The 23,386-nt window shown below is 35.5% G+C and overlaps 1 protein-coding gene across 1 annotated transcript in view; it reads right to left on the reverse strand.

The window, feature by feature from the left end:
• Nucleotides 1-12,186: 12,186 nt before the first annotated feature.
• Nucleotides 12,187-23,386, reverse strand: part of LOC121378468 — a 38,699-nt gene continuing 27,499 nt past the window's right edge. The window contains exons 18-21 of the mRNA XM_041506645.1: nt 23,094-23,176; nt 22,246-22,312; nt 18,463-18,487; nt 12,187-16,515 (exon numbers count right to left, since the gene is read on the reverse strand). Of these exons, the coding sequence (XP_041362579.1) occupies nt 16,481-16,515; nt 18,463-18,487; nt 22,246-22,312; nt 23,094-23,176 (210 nt within the window). The 3' untranslated portion in view covers nt 12,187-16,480. The remainder of the gene's footprint in view (nt 16,516-18,462; nt 18,488-22,245; nt 22,313-23,093; nt 23,177-23,386) is intronic.

Below are 23,386 nucleotides of genomic sequence, written 5' to 3' on the forward strand. Positions count from 1 at the left end.
TTATGACGTTATTAGATTAAGTCATAATATTATCCTTTCACCACTCTTGGGTAGTATTCCATAAAAAGTGAAAATGGCAGCCGGCACAATTCAATTCAATTCATTTATTCCCGTATATGAATTATACAGACATGAATAATAATATCAACATCAAGAAAAGAAAACAACAAAAACATGTTATAATGGTTACACTATCCTAGCACAGTTATAATTTATATACTAGTAACAATATTTAACAAGTGACAATGTCATTAGGTAGGAGGTCTAGCAACTGAAAGTAGAAGACGTCTTTACTAAAACATCTCATAGCAATACTGCCCTATGATTGAAGCAATATATGCTGGTCAGAGAAGTAGAAAGAATAGTTTCTCAGTGTCGGTTAATTGAATAAATGTTGGGTTTAGTTGGTGTAGGTTTTTTTATATAGTATGTTTCTGCGTTATGTAAGGCCTCGACATTTTATTAAAAAGTATAAATTCATCTTCCATACCAGAGTTGCAGATTTTGCATATCCTTTTGTTTGTTCAACATGTTTGTACCTACCAGTTTCAATTTCAAGTCGGTGTGCACATATTCTCATTTTTGTTATGGCTTGCCAAAGTTTGCATTTTTAACATTGTCAAGATATGTTGCACGTGTGTAGGGGCAGTCATATCGACTGCCCCTACACACGTGCAACATATCTTGACAATGTTAAAAAGTAAAGTAGGTTTTTTATGAAGATATTTTGTGATTATAGTACTGTTGGTTAGTGTTTTTTAATTGTGTTGAAATATGATGTATGCCGTTTGTGGCCATGGGCTTTATAACAGAGAAGTATTAATCCCATTTTTGTCACACATTATGTTAAAACAGTTGTGCCAACTTGTTTTGTTGACATCTATCCCTTTACTGCATTGTACAGCATCGATAAGAATTTTTCGTGATTCACATAGATTTTCCAAATGTGCCCAGTACTTAATCATAGTTTTATGAATATCCACGATTAACGGGTACCTACCAATTTCGATTTTGCAAGCGATATTTATTGATTTTTTTTCCCACTTGGAGTGTGAATTTGCAAATGTTATTATGAAGTTTTTCGAAGGGTTCGTTTTCCATTGTATCGACGAATTTGGTGTAATCATGTTTCTTTATCATTCCTATCAAATCAGCTCCCCATATTTCACAATTATATAAAATAATTGGTTTTACAAGGGTATCAAATAATTTGTTGTAGATTATTGGAGGTGGTGAGCTACCCAGAAAACTGTTATTGATTTTGAAGAGAGCTTTTAAAGATTTGTTGAATAAGTTTGTTTTAGTACTAGTAAACTGTCCTCAGGAGTTTATGGTGCATCCCAGATACCTATATTCTTGTGTTTGATTTAGTTACATGCTTTTTGCCCTATGCGATCTCAGCGAAGTCGATATAGGTGAAATAGTTATCATCTAGTATGTGGAATCTTTTGTCATTGTAATGGGTTTTTCAAGATTTCTGTCTGGACAAAATGTGGGTAACATATAACGAAAAATAAAGGTAGGAAAGCAGTTTATCGTAGTTGTTAACATTTTGGTTCTGACGTTAAACATTCAAAGACCATTAAATTGGAGCCTCCCTTAGTTGGGATGGTGATACGAAAGTGTGTCTTTTTATCAATTGCCAATAAAGATGTTATATTTTGTTGGGTACCCAGCCATGTTGGCATTAGGGGTAACGAAAAGGCAGATGTTGCTGCCAAGTTTGCTTTGAACTTGCCCCGTGTCCATGTTGGTGTCCACTACAGTGATTTTAAATTTTATATTAACCAATATATCTTTTCGACTTGGCAAGACGATTGGGACGGTGCGGTTACGAACAAGCTTCATTCTGCAGGGCCGTAGCTAGGATTTTTTGTTTGTGGGGCAACTGAGTAGTTAATAGTCTAAAACGCTTTTTCTTTAAGTTTCTATAATGCTTTCCGAATTTTTTTTTTTTTTTGGGGGGGGGGGGGGGCAACTGCCCCTGCTCCCCTGCTAGCTACGGCCCTGTTCTGTCAAGGCAGTCCTGGGAGAGTGGCAGTCATCCTACAGGCGATGCAGGAAGGATGAAGTAGTCTTGTGCCGTGCCCGCATCGGCCATACATTTGACACATTAATTTATTTTAAAGAAGGACCCTCCCCCTCAGTGTGAACATTGTCGGTGTACACTGACTGTGCGCCACATTTTGGTGGAGTGTGATCATCTCAAACCAACGAGAAATGATATATTTGGCAACAGAAATGTTTTGGAATCTTTTAAATTCCATCCAGAATTAATTATAAAGTTTTAAAAACACTTTGACTTCTATACAAATTTTTAAAATATACTTACCTTGATTTTATGTATTGTATTATACTTTTCACCCACAGCTCCTTACACTGTGGTTTTACATAAATATATCTAAATAATATGTTCATATACTTACCATTTGTGACACCCAATAGCCGATGTGTATTTTTGTGCTGGGGTGTCATTAAACATTCATTCATTCATTCATTCATTCAAAGACCATTTTCTCTGTGAACACTGTGAGATACTTAATAAAATGTGTCTATTACCAATGAAGCAGTGCATAATCTGAAATACGCTACAAATTGTTTTATGTCTGTAGAAAATAAACATTTTAAAATTGGCGTTAAATTGTAGACACCCGCTTGTATCCAAAATAATTTGGATGTCCGGTAATTCGGCGCAGGAGATGTGGATCGGTGACCTCGCTATTTATAGACCGCCCATGATCTCACTTTATAGGCCATAAACGCTACACTGTTGTCCCAGGATTATTTTAGCACTTTTTTGTTTTTTATTACTATGAAAATGAACGATCACACATGACTCATCTCATGGTCGGTTTTAGCCCGAGTACTCTGACTGTAGAGGTCTAGACGGACATTTGGACAGATATTCAGACCTACAGTCAGAGACTAAGCTATGTAATTTTCGGGCAATCGCTGCCCACCACACGATAGTCAAAGATTCCCGGTCTAATACCACAACAATCTATGTTTGACGTCAAATACCTTTACATAGCTCATTTTCGAGTTACTTGATTTTTTAAAAATCCACATATTAATCACTAATACACACACTACATAAAGAAATCTGACAGCACCCACATTCAGCTAAACTTCAAGACACTCCGCCGCAAGAATTACAAAGCTCGCTGACCTATATCGTGACGTAGGTCACGTGATCGCCCACTCTGCGATTCCGTCTTACACAATTAGTCGAGATCTCGAGATAATAAATGGAGATCTCGAAATAATAATTATTATCATAAAGACTTCAAAGGTGTATTGTGTCTGTGTACCTATGTGGGTGTGTATATGCGCGTGGCTGTATGTTTGTGTGTATGTGTCTGTATGTTTGTGCGCTTGCCTCTGTGTATGTATGTATACATGTATGCGAGTGTGTGTGTGTGTGTGTGTGTGTGTGTGTGTGTGTGTGTGGGTGTGTGTGCGTGCGCGCGCGCCTCTGTCTGCATATTTCTGTTTGTTTCTCTCCTTTTGTGTCTGCCCCTTTCTGTATGGCTGTTTTTTCCTCGGTTTTTTTCAAGCAATCTCCATATCTGAGTATGTATATCTGTGTCTCCGTCTGTATCTATTTCTTGCAGTATGTTTTCTTCTCTCTGTGTGTCTCTATGTGTGTGTGTGTGTGTGTGTTTGAGGGTGGATTTTACAGCATGGTACCTAACTACCGAGTGTACATGTATATCATCCACCGAGGGTACTTTTCCTTTAATATGGTATACTACATTACATATATGTTGGCTAATGTATATTTCAGCTTATTAAACACCTTCTAATGTAGACATGACAATTAAATATGTATATGATGGATTAATCCATTATCTAAATGATCAGGGTAGATTTCCAAATTATAAGAAATTATTATTTTTATTATTATTATATTATTATTATTATTATTATTATTTTTTTTTTTTTATTTTTTATTTATTATTATTATTATTATAATTTTGTTTAAATATATGTGAATAACCTTATGGTATGTTTACTATCAGTGCTAGGGATAGTTGTAGGAAAATGAGACACTTGGGTGAATGTTACCCCACTCACTTGGGACATGGGAGATCAGGTTCTCGGGTACGTGTGTTGTTTAGTGAGTATGATGCAGTTTTGCCTGTTTGCAATGGAATTCAATTTTAGCTGGTCTATTTTATTTTATTTTTACAATAATAGTATTTAACACTGGGAATAAAAAGCAAGTACTAGGCCACCTGAAATAACATTACATTACATATTAACAAAATTACATCTGCATACTACACCACGCACAACACTACAAGAGATCTTACATTCTACTGGAGTTTTAAAATTGGCCAAAAAAAGGTCACTGAAAAATAATGTTACAATGCATTTTATATCTGTCAGTCCATTCAACTGATTGGGTTCTTTCTCGTTTCAACCAGTGCACCACAACTGGTCAAAGGCCATGGTATGTGCTTTCATGTGTGTGAAAGTGCATAGAAAAGATCCCTTGCTGCATTAAAGGGACATTCCTGAGTTTGCTGCATTGTAAGATGTTTCCGACTAATAAACTACTTCTACGATTCAACTTACATATTAAATACATTTTCTTGTTTAGAATATCAGTGTCTGTATATTCAATGTGTTTCTGGTCGTCTTAATATTTGTAAGAAGCCCAAACTGGCTCTTGTCTTTAAATAATTTCGTACGTACGAAAAAAAATAGTTTAGGAAATAAAGTGAAATTTAACTTAGTACAAATATTAGAACGATCAGAAACACCTTTAATATACAGCCACTAATATTTTATGCAAAACAATATATTTGATATGTAATTACAATCGTTAAAAAGTCGCTGTTAGTCGATAACATCTGAAATTTTTTTTTACAGCAAACTCAGGAATGTCCTTTTAAGAAAAATGTAGCTGGTTTCCGCTGATGACTGCGAGTCAGAATTACTAAATGTTTGACATCCAGTAGCCGATGATGAATTAATCAATGTGCTCTAGTGGTGTTGTTAAACAAAACAAACTTATTTACATCTGTCAGATTATTTTATTATTATTGTTTGATTATCTTATACCCACAAGTTTTTTTTAATGACTCTGTTAATCATTTTACAAATGTAAAGTGGCACTTTATTTTTAACAGTTCCGTTTCCTTGGGTAGGCCTACATGGCCTATATTGGTTGGCATCTTTAATTAATTAAAATTAACTTGTATAGAAGAACTGAACTACTTTCATCGTATTCCATAACCCCTAAAACCATGGGTTAGATGCAAGAATTACATTTTAGTAGATATTTGATGTGTGTTATCAATTAACAGTACACTACAATGCCCTGTAACCTCAATTTGCAGTACACCGCAGTTTTTAGTTTTAGACGATTATAAGAAAGAATATGTATTTGTGGATATTGTAACTTGCACAACATGGTTGAGACGGTCAAAGGGTAATTTACATGTCTTGTTTTGTATCCAAGTCCCTGTGATTATTTATTAAATTGACACTTTTGACAGGGTATCGTCGAATTGACGATGAGCTCACGTGTTATTTATGCAACAATAAAAAATTTGTCGTTTCAAATGGCCTTCCGACGACGGAAATATATTCCCGGATTATCCAGCAAGTAATGTCATGATTTGGTGCAACATAAATCCTCAATGAGTCAAAGAAAACGTGAAATAACTTACCTTGGTGAGTTCATGTTTACGTTCCCGTCGCTTCAGAACTCGCAATATCCTGTGTACGATGTTACACGGTGGTAATATGGATCAATCGAATTCTTATTTACCGCCTAGATACATTTTTGCTGTGTATATAGCCGGCCTTCGTTAGCGGAGGCTTTATCCTATACAAACACCGTCTAGTTCACAGTATTCTTTTAAAATGTAACAATTCATATTCTAAGCCAGCTGTTATGGCATATTTTCCATAATAATGAATTTGACAAGGTGGAAAATTAAGGTGTTTGCGATCCAGGGGGCCTAATTTACAAAACTCTCGCAACTTTGCGATTTCGCAGTGCAATGCTAAAAGACTTGCAAAGAGGATGCTTTGTTGTCCAGCAGAGCCTAAGAGACCTTTGTGAATTAAGTCCCTGATGGTTAGATTTTTTTCGTGTACGACTAACCATAAATTTACTTATAGATGCAAAGGCCCAACTAGTCGGGATTGTCGACGTTTAACATTCGTCTGTTACTAAAATAAATTAATGTATAAGCTTATTATCATCCAGTACATGATTTTATAAATTTTTAATAACCTGTTTCATTTTTGTTGTTTTTCTATTCACCCTACGTCGCAGAGGACGGTCAAGCGTTCTCGTTACACGAGCTTGGTAAATCGTTTTGTTACTGCGGTTATTCGGGGAATGCCACGTGACTCAAAAATAATACGTCACATCTTTGCTTCTAAATAGCCGTTATTTTTCTTTGAATTATGGACCGTCGATATAATTCAATTATAATTCAATTAAAACTGTTGATACTTTGTCCAACATACTGAATTTGGCATGTATTGCAGGTGATACAATAAACCACACAACTAGACTGACATTTAAGAACCGGCCTCGGTGGCGCAGTGGTTAAGCCATCGGACTACAGGCTAGTAGATACATGGTTCGCAGCCCGGTACCGGCTCCAACCCAGAGCGAGTTCTTAAGGGCTCAATGGGTAGGCATAATGGCCACTACACCCTCTTCTCTCTCATTAACCACTAACCCACTGTCCTGGACAGACAGTCCAGATAGCTGAGGTGTGTGCCCAGAACAGCGTGATTGAACCTTAATTGGATATAAGCACGAAAATAAGTTGAAATGAAAATAAAAATGACAATTAAGAGTATGTTTGATGTAGAAAGTTTTAGCGTCTATATTTTTTATTGTAGAAATAGTCGTTTAACAGAATTTACATCTAGGTCTACCACAGGGTTTACATCCCCACTTTTCTGGGCATGTATCTGTGAATCCGAGTTTATCCATTTTCAAAATGTTGCCAATTGTTGCACTTCTTCTTTGAGCAATAATACCTCTGGGGGGTTTTCTACAACCTTGGAAATTCTGTGGCTTGTTTTAAGGATATTGTCGTCTGGGGCTAGTTGTCGTATATCAGGCTGGCGAGGATCATAGGTACTGACCCACGGGATGATGTCAGAGTTAACACTGTCTCTATGATCATATGTCAGAAGTTAATGTTTAGGTCTAATTTTGGCTTTTTCAAACATTTTCAAACTTTTGTTATATTACTTTTGTAACCACAACTCTGTAAGTAACTGCAAAATTCGACAAGATGTTTCTCAGCCCATTCCGCTTTGCTACAAATACGACGTATTCTGAAAGCGCCACTGTAGGGGATAGTCGAAAACATGACGGGGGTGACAACTAGTAGGTAGGAGATATCTGTGTGAAGCTGTTTCTTTAGAAAATAAGTCTGTCTGGAAAGAATTACCAGCACTAATCACTTTTACATTCAGGAATCGTACCCGGTCTTGGCTAATCTCCGTGGTAAATTTGATGTGAGGGTGGTGTGAATTCCGACAAGTGAAGAAAGTTCGAATATCCTCAGAACTACATGTAGCTGATGACCAAGCCCAAATGTTGTCGATGAACCTGTAGTATATATCTGGTTGACAAGGAGTTTAAATCCAATATTTACGAGTCCAGAATGACATAAGAGATGTTAGCATATGTGACAGCAAAGGGGGTACCTATAGCTGTTCCAGATATTTGGCGAAAATACCGGCCATTGTCATGTCATGTCATAGGGTTTTACGTGCACATTCAGAACAAGCTGTTGTAGCGCACGCCTGTCGTGGGCACAAGAGCCGGCCTTGGCCGGCTCCTCCGTCCATGACAGGAAAGGTGGGGGGAGGGGAGAGGAGGGACCGCCTGCACTGGCAGGTGCAAGGGAGCACCAGCAGCCCGATCAAATCGGTAGCAGGCGGGTGGTGGTGGTGCTATGGAATTTGAATGGAGCAGTTAAATGCCAAAGAGAAACGGGTGCGCAATTTTGATTGAGGGAATTTGGCGCAATTTTGAACGGTCGGTCGAAAGGTAAATGGCTGAGCTAATATAGGTTTTTATATTAGTGAATCGAGAGTAGCTCGTTAATTTTAGACCTCTACGATGCTGTGGTGTCTCCCTAGGTTGCCCATAGGGCCCTTATAAAGGGCCTGTCCGGCCATTAAATTCAAACTCATTATTACGGAGTACAAAGTCCGCTAAACACAATAAACTGGTAGTTTCACTTTCGCTTAAGATGTTAGTCTCTTTAATGGCTTCAGTGAGTGCTTCAATACCCTCAGAGATGACAATATTAGGGTAGAGGCTAACCACATCCAGAGCCAACAAATGGCCATTTGTATGTTATGTTTTGTTGATTATTCTATTTTCTGAAGGAAATGGGTGGGATCAATCACCAGTTCTGCACAGTACAAATTAGCCCGAGTACTCTGACTGTAAGAGAGCTAGACGGACATTTGGACATAAATACGCTCGTATTTATGTCCAAATGTCCGTCTAGCTCTTACAGTCAGAGTACTCGGGCTAAGTACAAATGTGCCACCGGTTTAAGTTTCCAGTCTAACCACAGATAAGCTTTTTTTAGTGGGTGCAGTTACTCGATTGCATATTGGTCGTCCTGGGGGTATATCACCTTTGTTTTTAACCTTATGCATTTTACAACAAGAAAAACCCCAAACAACAGAAAAGCCGCATATTATCAGTTTATATTTAAAAAAAAAAAAAAAAGTGTTACAGAATAGGGAGACAATTAATATTGCACAGAATAGGGAGAGAATTAATATTGCACGAAATTAGGAGACAATTAATATTGCAGCATTTTGTAGCAATTTCTTTAGCCAAATATGTATACATTCTCATTGCTAAGGGATTAAAAAATTCCATTTTTGGGTGGGTTGGATGCAAATGTATCTGGAAATTTCTGAAAACATTAAAAATAATTTCAGATGATGGACATAGGTTTCCTACCTATTTTAAAAGACCAAACTCACCTTGCTGAAGTGCCTGCTAAAGTAGCCTTATTGTCAGAAAAAAACAAACCAATATTTAGACTAACAATTTTTTATTCAACAGAAAAAAACATATTTAATAGAATTTAATATTTCCAGAAAATAATTATAACTGAGCTTGCTAAACTTTACCAAATATGGATAACAAGCTGAAATTGGATAACAAATTGAAATAAAAAACATTTCTTACTGCAATACTGGTCTTAAGAAAGAGCAGAAAAAACAAGAAAAGAATTCTGGACTAGAAATAAACAGATTTAAAAACTAAAAACCGTGGACCATGTTATGAACAACAATACTACCATACCTGTAGATAAAAGGATAGTACTGTATACCAAATATGGATAATAAATGTTGCTAGGGAATATAGTTATAATATGTGCTAAATAGAGGATATTCCCCTCGGGTCTTGTGATATCATAATTTATCAGCACGAGTTGATTTTTTATACTTTTATCAACGAGTGCTGATAAATTATGATATCACAATACAAGGGGTGGGGGGGGGGGGGGGGGATTCTTTTTATCATCCATTATCATTCTTTTCATTTTAATTGGAATGCATTGATTAAAATTTGACCAATCAAGATTATAAGAAGCGATATGTCCTAGGAGAATATCGCAGGAGATATCTCCTACAAAAGCCTTTAAAGGATCACAAAATGTCATATGGAAGTGTGATTCAGTGTCTTTCAGTATCCAAAATTTATTAAAATTCCTTCAGAACCATCAGAAATAAATATAATGTTAAATACAAATACAAATAAATTAGGTATCTCTCATCTATCACATACAATTTTGGGAATACATGTAGCATACATTTTTTAATTTATGCACATGATACTCACCAAATGAATGATACTACAGAAGTGCTCAGAATACCAGATACATCATGCAGATATGTTAGAGAATTATGAGCTGGGACGGGGGCATAAATATAAGTAATAACTTATATGGATAATATTTTAGACAATTGATAGCAACTGGAGACATGAACACCCACCTTATGAAGATAATTCAGCCTTTATATCTTTTTAAAAATTGGTGCTAGTTAAAAGCAGGGAGGTGACGGGGCATGATCCTCCGAAACCTCCAAGCTATAGTGGTGTTGAGATGCTAAAAACAAAGCAACACTGATTTAATTTTGTTGGCAAAACGGGAAAAAAAAAGGGACTTATTAATGTATTTATTTTAATAAAACTTAAAAACACTCCACTTTTTGGACCAGTTAGATCCTCAAACTTCTGAACTTGTAAGTTACTAAGGCAAAATATTTATGTCACAAAAGTATGCAAAGTATTATATTAAATAATTCCATAAAATTTAGACAGTCTATAATTGAAAATCGACAGATTGAACAAATGCTACATGGACCATATTGTGCAATAGAAAATATGAAACCATAAATGCAGGTACAAATACAGTTTCTTTTCTTGCATCTCAGAATACTGAGAAAATAATATTAATAAAATACACATGCTAATCATCACTTCAACCTTTGAAAAAGTCATCAGCATTATTAACAATCTTTCTCCCTCTTTTACTTTTAACAACAAAGTATTATGCAGCTCATATGATGTAAACAATAAATAAAAATAAAAATGTAAATTCAAATTGTGAATTCACAACCTGTCAAATGAGAAACTGTTTCTGTTCATTTGATCCTTAAACATGGTGCAGCCATTTCCTGTTTTAAGCCTACACAACATGATACGAGGCACTTCATTGACTGTTATGCAATTTGTTGTTTTCATATGAGGCACTCATATCACGAGGTACTCATATCGTGTGGCATCGCCTTAATAAATCAGATCAAAAAGTCCACCCTAAAGTTATTTCTGTAGCATTAATGAAAATGTGTGTGTGACCCTTTAAATAAATTCTTTATCATTTATTGAAAGATAAAAGTACAGATATAATAATAATAATAAATAATAATAATAAAAATACATGACTGCCAAAATGGTCTAATGGATTATAAAGATTGTCTAACATGTCGATTATTATATCATATAATGATACAACTTGTTTAATTCTCATACAATAATACATATAACAATGTACATTTATTTGATAAATAATCACAATATTGAATATTCTATGTACTTATTATGTTTTACATGTTTTAAAAGTAATTTATCTATCCAGCAAACATCATGATACTATCAACACTGAAAAGTGACCAACATTAAAACTGTACTGAAACAAATATGATAAAATTTTTCAAATATCATATTACATACATGTACTTTAAAATGTTAAACTCACTAACATGGTACCAATACCGAAATTTAAAAAATAGAAACCATCTAATTGTTTTTACATGTAAACATCTGTATCATGCATTAAAGTAAATCAGTTTGAGTATACATTGTACGGCTCACTTTTTTTTTTTTTTGGGTGGTGGTGGGGTGTGTGTGTGTGGGGGGTTACCTGAATTAAATGAAAGTGCCCGAATCTGTTTAACAAACGTTTTTCATATTGGCTTTACTGCCAAATAGCTACATGTATATAGGGTTGCCAATGAATCACTATGCATTTTTACATGGATTACAACTAATTTTGTGGGAAGAATGACGAAAACACATGATAAAAAAGGCCTCAGGTTAGCACATTTTGCCCAATTGTCTATCGTTTTTTCCTGAATTGGAGGATTTGCTCCAGCACTAGGTGGCATTTTCCTCCTACCTTCCTCCCCTCCTCCATTCTCGTATGCTTATAAGTTTGAGTACCATTTATGTACCTTCTAAATCATACAAACAAATTTGTTATTAAATTCACCATTAGGTTTTTCAAACTTGACTAATTATGCAAATAAGTTTCATGCATCCCAATGACGGATTACTTGCAATGGTTGAAAATAAATCCCCACATACAAGTAGTTAAGTTTTGCAGATTTTTAAATACACTTGTATCTGCTACTTTAGCAAACAACTTGAAACATTGACAGTGGAGCACACTAGCATCTCAAAGCGGCAATGGTCACATGGGTTTTGACAACAGGCATTGTAGAAATATAGCAAGATTTACACGGCGGTGCAGTGGTTAAGCCATTGGACCACAGGCTGGTAGGTACAGAGTTCACAGCCCGGTACTGGCTCAAACCCAGAGCGAGTTCTTAAGGGTTCAATGGGTACTGGTACCGTAGGTGTAAGACCACTACACCCTCTTCTCTCTCACTAACCAACTAGCAACTAACCCACTGTCCTGGACAGACAGCTGAGATGTGTGCCCATGATGCAGCGTGCTTGAACCTTAATTGGACATAACCACGAAAATAAGTTGAAATGAAAATGGGGTACCGGTAGCTATCATTTGTTGACCAACATTGGTGAAGATGATGATGAACTGGCACAAAATACCATACCAACACCAATTTTTAACACAATTATTCATGGGAGGATAAAGTTCCCATTTTAATATTACATGTATCTGTGAAAAAAAGATTAATAAATGCAAGGAAAATAATAGAAATATATGTTCAAATGCTGTAAAAAACCACCTCCCATAATTACAAATACAAAATAACATAATAAAGACAGAAAAACTTTATGTAAATACATTAGTGAAATGCACTGACATTTAAAAAAATAAAAATTATAGTCCCGAAAACACTTCTTCTGATACTGAATAATTAAATGTCATTTGGAAATGTTCATAAAAATAATACCCCCCCCCTCCAACATATGTGACTAGGTGCAAACACAGATACATGTACCCAAATGCACAACTGTCAGTGTCAGCACATTAAAAGTTACTAGAAAAAAAAGTTGATATGGCCGTATCTGCCAGAGGTATGTCATTGATAGAACACATGTTTGAGGTGTTGTAACTGAAGGAACACCTGTCACCCCCGCAAAGAATCCACAGCATTATTTCCCATTCCAGTCCTGACTGGTACACCAAAAGCTGTGTTATCCTTTTTGTGGGAATGACTCCTTGCTACATGGGAAGAGGATAGGCATACAGGCTCCATTGTTTTAGGAGGGCAGGCTGATTTTCACCCAAATTAAACAAAAAGGCCCGAATCTGGATAACATTTATTCAAATTAGCAATACAGCCAAACGGCTATATAGGATTGCCAATGAATAACAATGCATTTTTATCTGGATTACAATTAATATTGTGTGTAGGATGATGGAAATACATGGTTTTAAGGGAAGCTCATTTTGCCCGAATATCTTTATATTGTTGCTCCACTGACACCCCAGTCTTGTACATGTATGCTAATAGGGAAAAAGAGTACATGTATACATGTATGTGGAAACAGCAAGTTTCCTCTCTTAAAGAGTTTTATAAACTAATCAATAACCTCTGTCTTTGCTGCACTTGTATGTTCATAGCAACAAGTCTGGACCTTAGTTGAATATAAGTAGGACGACCTATTAGGCAATGCAGTCCGCAGCTCTTGAAGATTATATCCCCCCCATCCCATCCCATCCCATCCCAGTCATAAAACAACTGCAAATTAATATAACTGGTCCCCCGTCTATAGTCTATGAATAAAGTCTTATCTTCATGTATAAATGTATGTAGCTGCCTTTACAGAATATCAGTACAATGAAAAATATTAAAAGACATTCTTTCAATAAACAGGGAGAAAAACAAGAAGTATAAACTTAAAATTTGAACACAAGGTTTTGTGATGATTTCATTGATGAGATGATGATTACTATGGTTACCCCTGGTTTTCAATAAAAAGGAAGTTAACAGTAATAAAGGCAACAATAATGAGAGAGAACTTTATACTGCCTTGCTTTTAAAGACCCCCCCCCCCCCCCCACCAAAAAAAACCTCTAAAACAGATTTACAAAAATAGAAGCTACAAAAAACAAAAACAAAACCCATTGTCAGTTGATCGTAGAAAATTAGATGGAAATTATTTCCCCTTGATTTGGGAGTAGCTCCCATAGATGGCGCTTCGGTATGGTTAATGCTGCATGTGCAGTTTGTAGCACGTGTCATTCAGCCTAGGAGACCAACAGGGCAAGTGGTGTTTTTGTTATTTTGCATTATGGTGAAGTATTACTTAAAGAGTGACTGTGTGAAGCAGTATGTGTTATTATGTTACTTAATGTACACTCGGTCAGTCAGTCCGGCCTAGTGTGTTTACAATAAATGAGTTGATATTTATTGGTGTTTTATGTTTTCTATGGGAGGGCTCTGGAGTTCAGGGAACATGAATAACATGTTAAAGAGTAACAGTGGTAAGAGAATCTCCAAGCAATGAAAGCTTAAACAATTATGATATACGAATCATAAATACTTTTAAGTCGGTTTTCTACGACCAAGAAAAAACACCAGCTTTTATGAATGATAAAATCACAATGCATGCTTCAACCTGTCAACTAGACAGTAGTATATCAGTGATTACAGAAACTAATGGCATAAATAAATAACAACAACTGTACAGAGGAGACAGACCGTCAAACACACAGGCAGGCCAACCGATAGAGACATGAAAGTCTTATTGTGGAAACTGATAAACACGCAGGCAGACCAACCGATAGACAGAGGGACAAACATAAAAGTCTTATTGTGGAAACTGATAAACACACAGGCAGGCCAACCGATAGACAGCGGGACAAACATAAAAGTCTTATTGTGGAAACTAATAAACACGCAGGCAGGCCAACCGATAGACAGCGGGACAAACATAAAAGTCTTATTGTGGAAACTGATAAACACGCAGGCAGGCCAACCGATAGACAGAGGGACAAACATAAAAGTCTTATTGTGGAAACTAATAAACACGCAGGCAGGCCAACCGATAGACAGAGGGACAAACATAAAAGTCTTATTGTGGAAACTAATAAACACACAAACAGACCAACCGATAGACAGAGGGACATGAAAGTCTTATTGTGGAGACTGATAAACACACAAACAGACCAACCGATAGACAGAGGGACAGATGTAAAAGTCTTACCAACCAATAAATAGAGGGATAAACGTAAAAGTCTTATTGTGGAGACTGATAAACACACAGACAGACCAACCGGTAGAAAGAGGGACAAACTTAAGTCTTATTGTGGAAACTGATAAACACACAGACAGACCAACCGATAGACAGAGGGACAAACATAAAAGTCTTATTGAAGACACTAATAAACACACAGACAGACCATCCGATGGAACAGAAAAACCATATTTAGCACAAGTCATTATTAGCTGATATTTGGTCATTACGAACAATGTTGGTTGCATCAAGATGTGTATCATTATCAGTTTTACAAATGTCTACATTACATGTATGCACTTAGGAATGTTTAAATACTGGTACATTTTCATTTTATTCATACATTAATTTTTAACACTAACATAAGTGGTTAAATTTATAAAATAAAATAGTTTGCTTGTTTGATACAATAAATAAGTAAATGAATGAATAAATAAATGCATGCATGCATGAATGAATGGATAAATAAATAAATAAATAAATAAATAAATAAACAAACATAATGTGGTTTTGAGTATTAAAGGCATAGAAAAGCAATCAACATTAGTAGCCATTTTCAGATATTACAAACAGTAATATTTTATCATGTTTATAATACGATATTTCTATGCTAATATACATTGTACCATGTAAACTAAATTAGGTTCTAACTGCTTTGCAAACGAGCAACAACTAATTTTTAAAATCTGAATATAAATATATATTGTAAATAGCCTAGCAACATTATACATACAAGACCTTTTACAACAATTCTGTGTTACCCAATCTGATTAGTACTTCAATACTCCCGCTGATGGGGCATTTGTGAAATTTAGGGGTTGGTAATAAACTTTTAAACACGGTAGGATGCACTTGGAATCTTTTCCAACAGGTGCTATAATAATGTAACAGTTAAAACAAAGATACAATGAAAATGTTTCTAGCAATATATTAGATTTTTGTAGACATGAGATGTGACCATTACAGCTGCTGTGATTAAAACTAACTTTTAATATAATTCAATCTTATTAATTCTCATAAATCAGGTTAATTTTATAAAATCCCAACAATAGTGTCAGGATGTTCACCAAAGATTGGTGCTGGATAGGAATGTTGGGTAAATAATGGATCAACATACAAAAACACAGCATAAACACGACAGATTTCACCAGAAAATGAGATGAAACACTACTTGTTTTCTTTTTAAAAAAATCATTATTCCCAGATCAATAACCATGACTGGGATGGGGAACCCAAGTACATTATTCATGTTTTTACTCTCATTTTATGATGAAATGATACACACAATTAATTATATGTCTATATAAAATTCTTGAGCTAATAGATTATCACAATGTTTGTCTATGAATCTAATACATGTGTACAGTAACAGAAAGCACACAGATGTGCAGCATCTTCATCTGTGTGGACACTAACCACCGATACAAGAGAACAGAGAGCTGCAGGACCAAGCTAACAGATGCTGTGTGATCAATAGGCTGAGAAATGCAGATCTCAATCACATCATAAAAACCAGTGAGTCCTCTCGAAACCTTGGGCTGAAACAAAAAAGACAAAAAAAAAAAAAAGTGAAAATGAAACATGAAGAAAATATTAAAAAGAATAAGTCACTTGACTGGTCTTTTCTTTCAAATATAGTTTTATAAATCCAATTCAGGTTGAAACACATTGTCCTGAGCATTCATCTCAACTTTCTAAGCTGTCTTCCCAGAGCTATGGTTAAACGTGAGTGTATCAATGGGTTATATTGAGAGAGAAAAGTCAGTAAAGTTTGTTTTATTTAACGACACCTCTAGAGCACATTGATTTTTTATCTTCTAATCGGCTATTGGACGTCAAACATATGGTCATTCTGACACTTTTTTTTAGAGGAAACCCGCTGTCACCACATAGGCTACTCTTTTATGACAGGCAGCAAGGGATCTTTTATTTGCACTTCCCACAGGCAGGATAGCACAAACCATGGCCTTTGTTGAACCAGTTATGGATCACTGGTCCGTGCAAGTGGTTTACACCTACCCATTGAGCCTTGCGGAGCACTCACTCAGGGTTTGGAGTCGGTATCTGGATTAAAAATCCCATGCCTCGACTGGGATCCAAACCCAGTACCTACCAGCCTGTAGACCGATGGCCAGTCGAGAAAAAAGTCAGTGTCTGGGCTGTAAATGTCTCAATCAGCCTCTAAAACTCACTCTGGGTGGGAGCTAGTACTGGGATGTGAACCCAGTACCTATCAGCTTTAAAAGCAATGGCTTAGCCATTGACAACTGAACAGTTAATGTCTTTGTTTTGTTTATAGGCACCACTAAAGCACATTGATTTATTAATCTTTGGCTATTGGATGTTAATTTGTTTTTAATTTTCACGTATAGTCTTAGTGAGGAAACCCACTACATTTTTCCATTAGCAGCAAGGGATATTTTTTACCCCTGTATTAAAAATTATATTTAATCTGCATCATTTAATGGTAACTTGTAAATTAACTTTTTTACTTATATTGGATTATTTTTGTCTTTAAATGTTATTTAGGTTGGTATGGGTTTAAAACAATAATGTTTTTGAATATTAAATTTTAACTTTATTCATTATAAAGTTACATGCCAATTCATCGTTTTCCATTTGACGCAAACAGACTGTATACATGGTTATTATCATACATGTGTACATGGTTATTATTCAACAAAGAAAATTCAAGTTTTGAATTTGGCTATGCAGTTAAATTAGAGGGCTAGTTTAATTTGAGAAGGGCTAGTAAGATTTTTCTTCAAATGGCCCTGCTGGCGACCATGATTTTCATCTTAATTTTCAACCCTGTAGTCATGGAAAGAATGCAAGAACAAAAAAACCCAAGTTAACTTGGGGGGATTGATCCTATGACTCGTGGCATCTCAGACAAGTACTCTAACACTCAGCTACATCAGGCCACATTTTAAACTACTTGGTATCTAAGATAGGGTTATTTTAACACTTTGTTTAGAATATTACAGAGGAAACGTGGCTGCTGCCACCATATTAGTTACACCTACTGAACAGAAAAAAGAAGAAGTTTGTTTTGTTTAACATCACCACTGGAGCACATTGATTAATTAATCATCGGCTATTGGATGTCAAACATTTGGTAATTCTGATTCAGTCATCCGAGGAAACCCTCTACATTTTTCCTAATGCAGCAAGGGATCTTTTAATGCACTTTCCCACAGACAGGAAAGCACATACCATGACCCTTGACCAGTTGTGGTGCACTGGTTGGAATGAGAAAAAACCCAATCAGCTGATTGGATCCACTGAGGTGGTTTGATCCTGTGACGCAAGCATCTCAAGCGAGCACTCAACCGACTGAGCTAAATCCCACCCCACCTACTGAACAGTTGCAAGGGATCTTTTAAAAAACAGAAAAAAGAGAAATACGTAGGATTACAATGTATGTCAGTGTTTGTATACATGTGCCTTGTGAATGTACTGGATGAACAGACAGGTAAACTTACCTATACTGCAGAGTATTATTTTGGCCTGAAAACAAATATATATATATATATATATTAACAGTTAAAGCACAATAAAATGAAAACACCTTTTCAATGTCATTTTCAAAAGTTACTTTTAAATTATTAAAAATTAAACAAGCATTCTGAGAGTACTGCTAAAACAATACATGTTCCTTACTGAGACCAACCAATTTTCGAATCTCTAAAGTTAAGGATCATAACGTTTGTGAAAAATGGGTAAATTGAATTAAAAATTAAACAGGATTAAACATGATCTGTAATAGTACATAATAAAGTTATACACGAAATATCAGATCAATATTTTGAGGCTTTGTAAAAAAATATATGCAGAAAACAAATTTTCACATCTCTTAATTTCAAGGGCTATACTCAGTAAAAAAAAATTGTAATTTGCCATAAAAGTCAAACTTGTTCTGTAACAAAACATGATAAAGCTATATACAAAATATCAGCTCAGTATCTTGAGGCATTGACAAAAAACATTTTCCAGAAAAACAATGTTTGTATCTCCCAAGGTCAAGGGCCATAACTCTGTCAAAAATAGCTAAATCACCATAAAAGTCAAACCTGATCTGTAACAGTACATGATTAGGCTATACACAGCTCAGAATCTCAAGGCATTGTAAAAAAAACCCAAAACATCTGGAAAAATATATGTGGGACACAAGGATGGATGGACAGACAGACAGACAGACAGAATGACTGATGAAACCAAGACCCTCTGGTTGGACCGGTAGGGAACTAATAATAAACAAGCCATGCCTTGACCATAAAACTGTTTCCAGTGATAGCCCAGTGGGCTATCAATATAAAAATATGGTAGCCCTGAATAAAAACTGGTAGCCCCAAAATTCCAGTAATAAAAAGAAACAATAAACTACTGTACATTTACCATACAGATAATAATATTTTTATTTATTTACAATAATTATTGGAACTCTTCGCTTCCACAGTTAGCTAAGACTACTGAAGGCCCTATATTAAATACTGTTTTCCCCATGTGTTAAAACTTTATTAGTGTGAGGTATAATAAATTATTTAGAAAAAGACAATAGACAGTAAAATAGTTTGACATGGTGCACAGTCGTGGATCAATTCATAAGCATACAAGACAGGGGGGGCAGGGGGTCAACTTCCTTCTAGTGCTGGAGCAAAACCTCAAATTCGGGCAAAAATGATTTGTTTTGAGATATTTTATTGATCAGAAAGAATCAAAAGGATTGCACAACAGGCACAGCCTATATAAGTGCTTTCCTAAACAAGGTGAACATCAGACATAATATAATGTCCAATAGCATAAAGTACATGTATTTAACATAATTAATATTTATATATATACAGTAATAAAAGGTAGAAAGTAGATAGAATAGAAATGGGATAGTCAAGAAAAAATATGATAATAATGATCCTATTGATGGAGCTAACCTTATATGGGGCAGTAAAAATCAGAATAATAAGTTATCTTCATTTATCTCCACATGCACAGCTTGGGTTATCAGAGATGGTTTAAAAATAAATGATAGTTTAGGTTGTTAACAGAGTTACGAAGCTGACAATGGATAATGTTACATTTACAATAGAAAGATAAAAAGTAGATAAAGGATTGGGATTTCCCTTTTTTATTAATTTTTTTATAGGTAAGCAAACATGATTCCTTTTGAGTTAAACCACCATAACTCCAAAATATTAGGAATAAAACTGTTTTTATATGAATTAGTATGGTATGTTGGTGGAGTGAATGGACATTGATTTCTGAGTGTGAAATGATTACTGGGATTAACATATGGTAATATTTCATCCAGTAGATATTGAGGTGTTTCGTCTTTAAGTATATTATGCATTAGAATTAATTAACTAGTTTTGCAATGTTTATATAGTGGTTCCCAACCAAGTTCATAATATAGTTTATCAAGAGATGTTCCTTTCCTAAGTCCTGTAATGATACGGACAGCCTCAAGTTGCACTGACTCAATTGTATTGGATTCTTCTGCTGTACAATTATCCCAAATTATATTACCATATTCCAAGATTGGACTTATAAATGCAACATATAATTTAGTTAGGGAATTTCTATTTAATTTCTGGTTTAACATACGTAGAATGTTAAGTCCTTTACAGGCTTTAGTATATATGTCATTAATATGATCTGTCCATCTACCATTGGAGTTAAAAATTATGGAGATATTCAGGCAAAATATGCTAACCTGAGAACTTTATGCCATGTATTTCCATCATTCTACCCTCAAAATGAGTTTTAATCCATGTAAAAATGTGTAGTGATTCATGTGTCACCCTATATAGCTGTTTGGTAGTAATGCTAATATGAATAAATGTTGTTACCGAGATTTAATTCGGGCATTTTCGTTTAATTCGGGCAAATGCCAACCTGCCTCCTACAAAAATGGGTGCCTGTACATATGCCTATGGATCAATTAACAACTAATAGTGTCACTCGTGTCATGAGGTGCTCGCATAGTGGCACATACATTGTATTATAGGCTGGATTCAGGTACCAATGAATACCGTGTCTGACATCCATTGTGGAAAAAAAGGCTGGACAAAACTAGTAGACCTCCGTGTTACAGCTATAACTATCAGCTGAAATGTTTTTTTTTAACCAGTACAGTAGACTACTGTCAGATCTACTTGTTTGTTTTCTTTAAGGAAAAGGAGATGTTTTATTTAACAATGCACTCAACACATTTTATTTACGGTTATATGGCGTCAGACATATGGTTAAGGACCACACAGATATAGAGAGAAAACCTGCTGTCGCCACTTCATGGGCTACTCTTTTCGATTAGCAGCAAGGGATCTTTTATATGCACCATCCCACAGACAGGATAGTACATACCATGGCCTTTGTTACATCAGTTGTGGAGCACTGGCTGGAACGAGAAATATCCCAATGGGTCCACCGACGTGGATCGATCCTAAACCGACGGTGTATCAAGTGAGCGCTTTAACACTGGGCTACGTCCCGCCCTGTTTTGTTTAACCACACCACTTGAGCACATTGATTAATTAATCATCGGCTATTGGATGTCAAACAGTTGGTAATTCTAACATGTAGTCATCAAAGGAAACCCGCTATATTTTTCCTAATGCAGTAAGGGATCTTTTATATGCATAACCCCACAGACAGAATAGCACATACCACGGCCTTTGATATACCAGTCGTGGTGCACTGGCTGCAACGAGAAATAGCCCAATGGGCCCACAGATGGGGATCGATCCCAAACTGACCACACATCAAGTAAGAGCTTTACCACTGGGGTACTTCCTGCCTGAGCTTGTAAATAATATTTGAAATATATATACCCACAGATATTCTTTGGAAAAAAGCTGGAAAAAACTAGTAGCGCCCCAAGTTTACTGCTAAGGATGAGCAGTGAACCAGCTTGAAATAACTAAAATGTTTCATTAACCAGTACAATAGACAGACTATTATGAGATCTACTTGTGAACAAAATTTACCCCCCACCGCCCCCCCCACCCCCCCACCCCCATCAAAAGAAAAAAAAACAAAAAACATAAACATCTTTGAAAAGTTAGTTAAGGAAATAATAATATGAAACATTAGTGTTTAAAATCCATTCTTGAAATGATAAATGTTATTTAATTATTAATTTTCTGACACATTATACAAAGAGCACTGAAAGTGAATGCTAACTGTAGCTTGTTGTAAGTTACTGTAAACCTTTTGTGTCTGACGAACGGAGAAGTTTTTGGTTAAACACAGAACATGACGAGTTTTCTTACCTCATCTGCTGATGATGAATGGAAGACATGGCAGATGAAATTCTGAGCCATGTTACATGTAGTCTCCCTACAATATGTAATTAGAATATAATGTATTAGGAAAAGGTTTGTTTTGTTTAACGACAACACTAGAGCACATTGATTTATTAATCATCAGCTATTGGATGTCAAACGTGATAATTCAGACATATTATAGTCTTAAGAGGGGAAACCTGCTACATGTTTCTATTAGTAGCAAGGGATCTTTTATATGCACCATCCCACAGACAGGATAGCACATATCACAGCCTTTCATATACCAGTCATGGTGCACTGGCTGGAAGGAGAAATTACCTAATGGGCCCACCAGCAGGGATCGATCCTAGACCGACTGCACATCAAAAGAGCGTTTTAACACTGGGCTACGTCCTGCCCCCATAATGTATTAGGGAGTAAAACTGATATTATTTTATTATTTTAATAGCACAGAAAACAAAGTTCTAGGAAGTAAAACTGATATAATTATTATCAATACCATGCATTATTAAATGTCAACAATCTTCTATCATTCTCTAATCTGTGGTCAAAAATGAATTACTATTTAATGATACAATTATTATAAATACCATGCATTATTAAATGTCAACAAGCTTCCATCATTCTACAATTTGTGGTGGAAAATAACTTACTATTTAATGATAAAAAAAGAAGAAAATATGCTGGCTTTTGTGTGTCAAAGGAAAATTGTGATCTTGCAAATAACTGGGCTATGGAGCTTTGTTGGAATATCTCACTGGTTATACCTTATACTTCTATAATATGAAGATTATTCCAAAGTGCAATAAAGTAGAAACGTTGACAAACTTTACCCAGAAATGAATGCAAAATGTTGCATGTAGTCCGTTCTTCTACCACAAGCTGAAATCTCTGTGAAAGAATTTGCCAAAACAACCTGAAAATAAGACACACAATAAACAAAGCACACATTACACTGATTGTGATTTCATTCTATTTATCCTGCTAACAGTTACATGTGAAATGTTGATGCATTGAAATTCTTGGCATTTGTACTAACAAGGGTTAAATATCATAATATTCAGCTTCAAGTCAATTTTTTTACAGAGAGAGAGAGAGAGAGAGAGAGAGAGAGAGAGAGAGAGAG

This window comes from Gigantopelta aegis, chromosome 8 (assembly GCF_016097555.1).
Source record: "Gigantopelta aegis isolate Gae_Host chromosome 8, Gae_host_genome, whole genome shotgun sequence".
Lineage (NCBI taxonomy): Eukaryota > Metazoa > Mollusca > Gastropoda > Neomphalida > Peltospiridae > Gigantopelta > Gigantopelta aegis.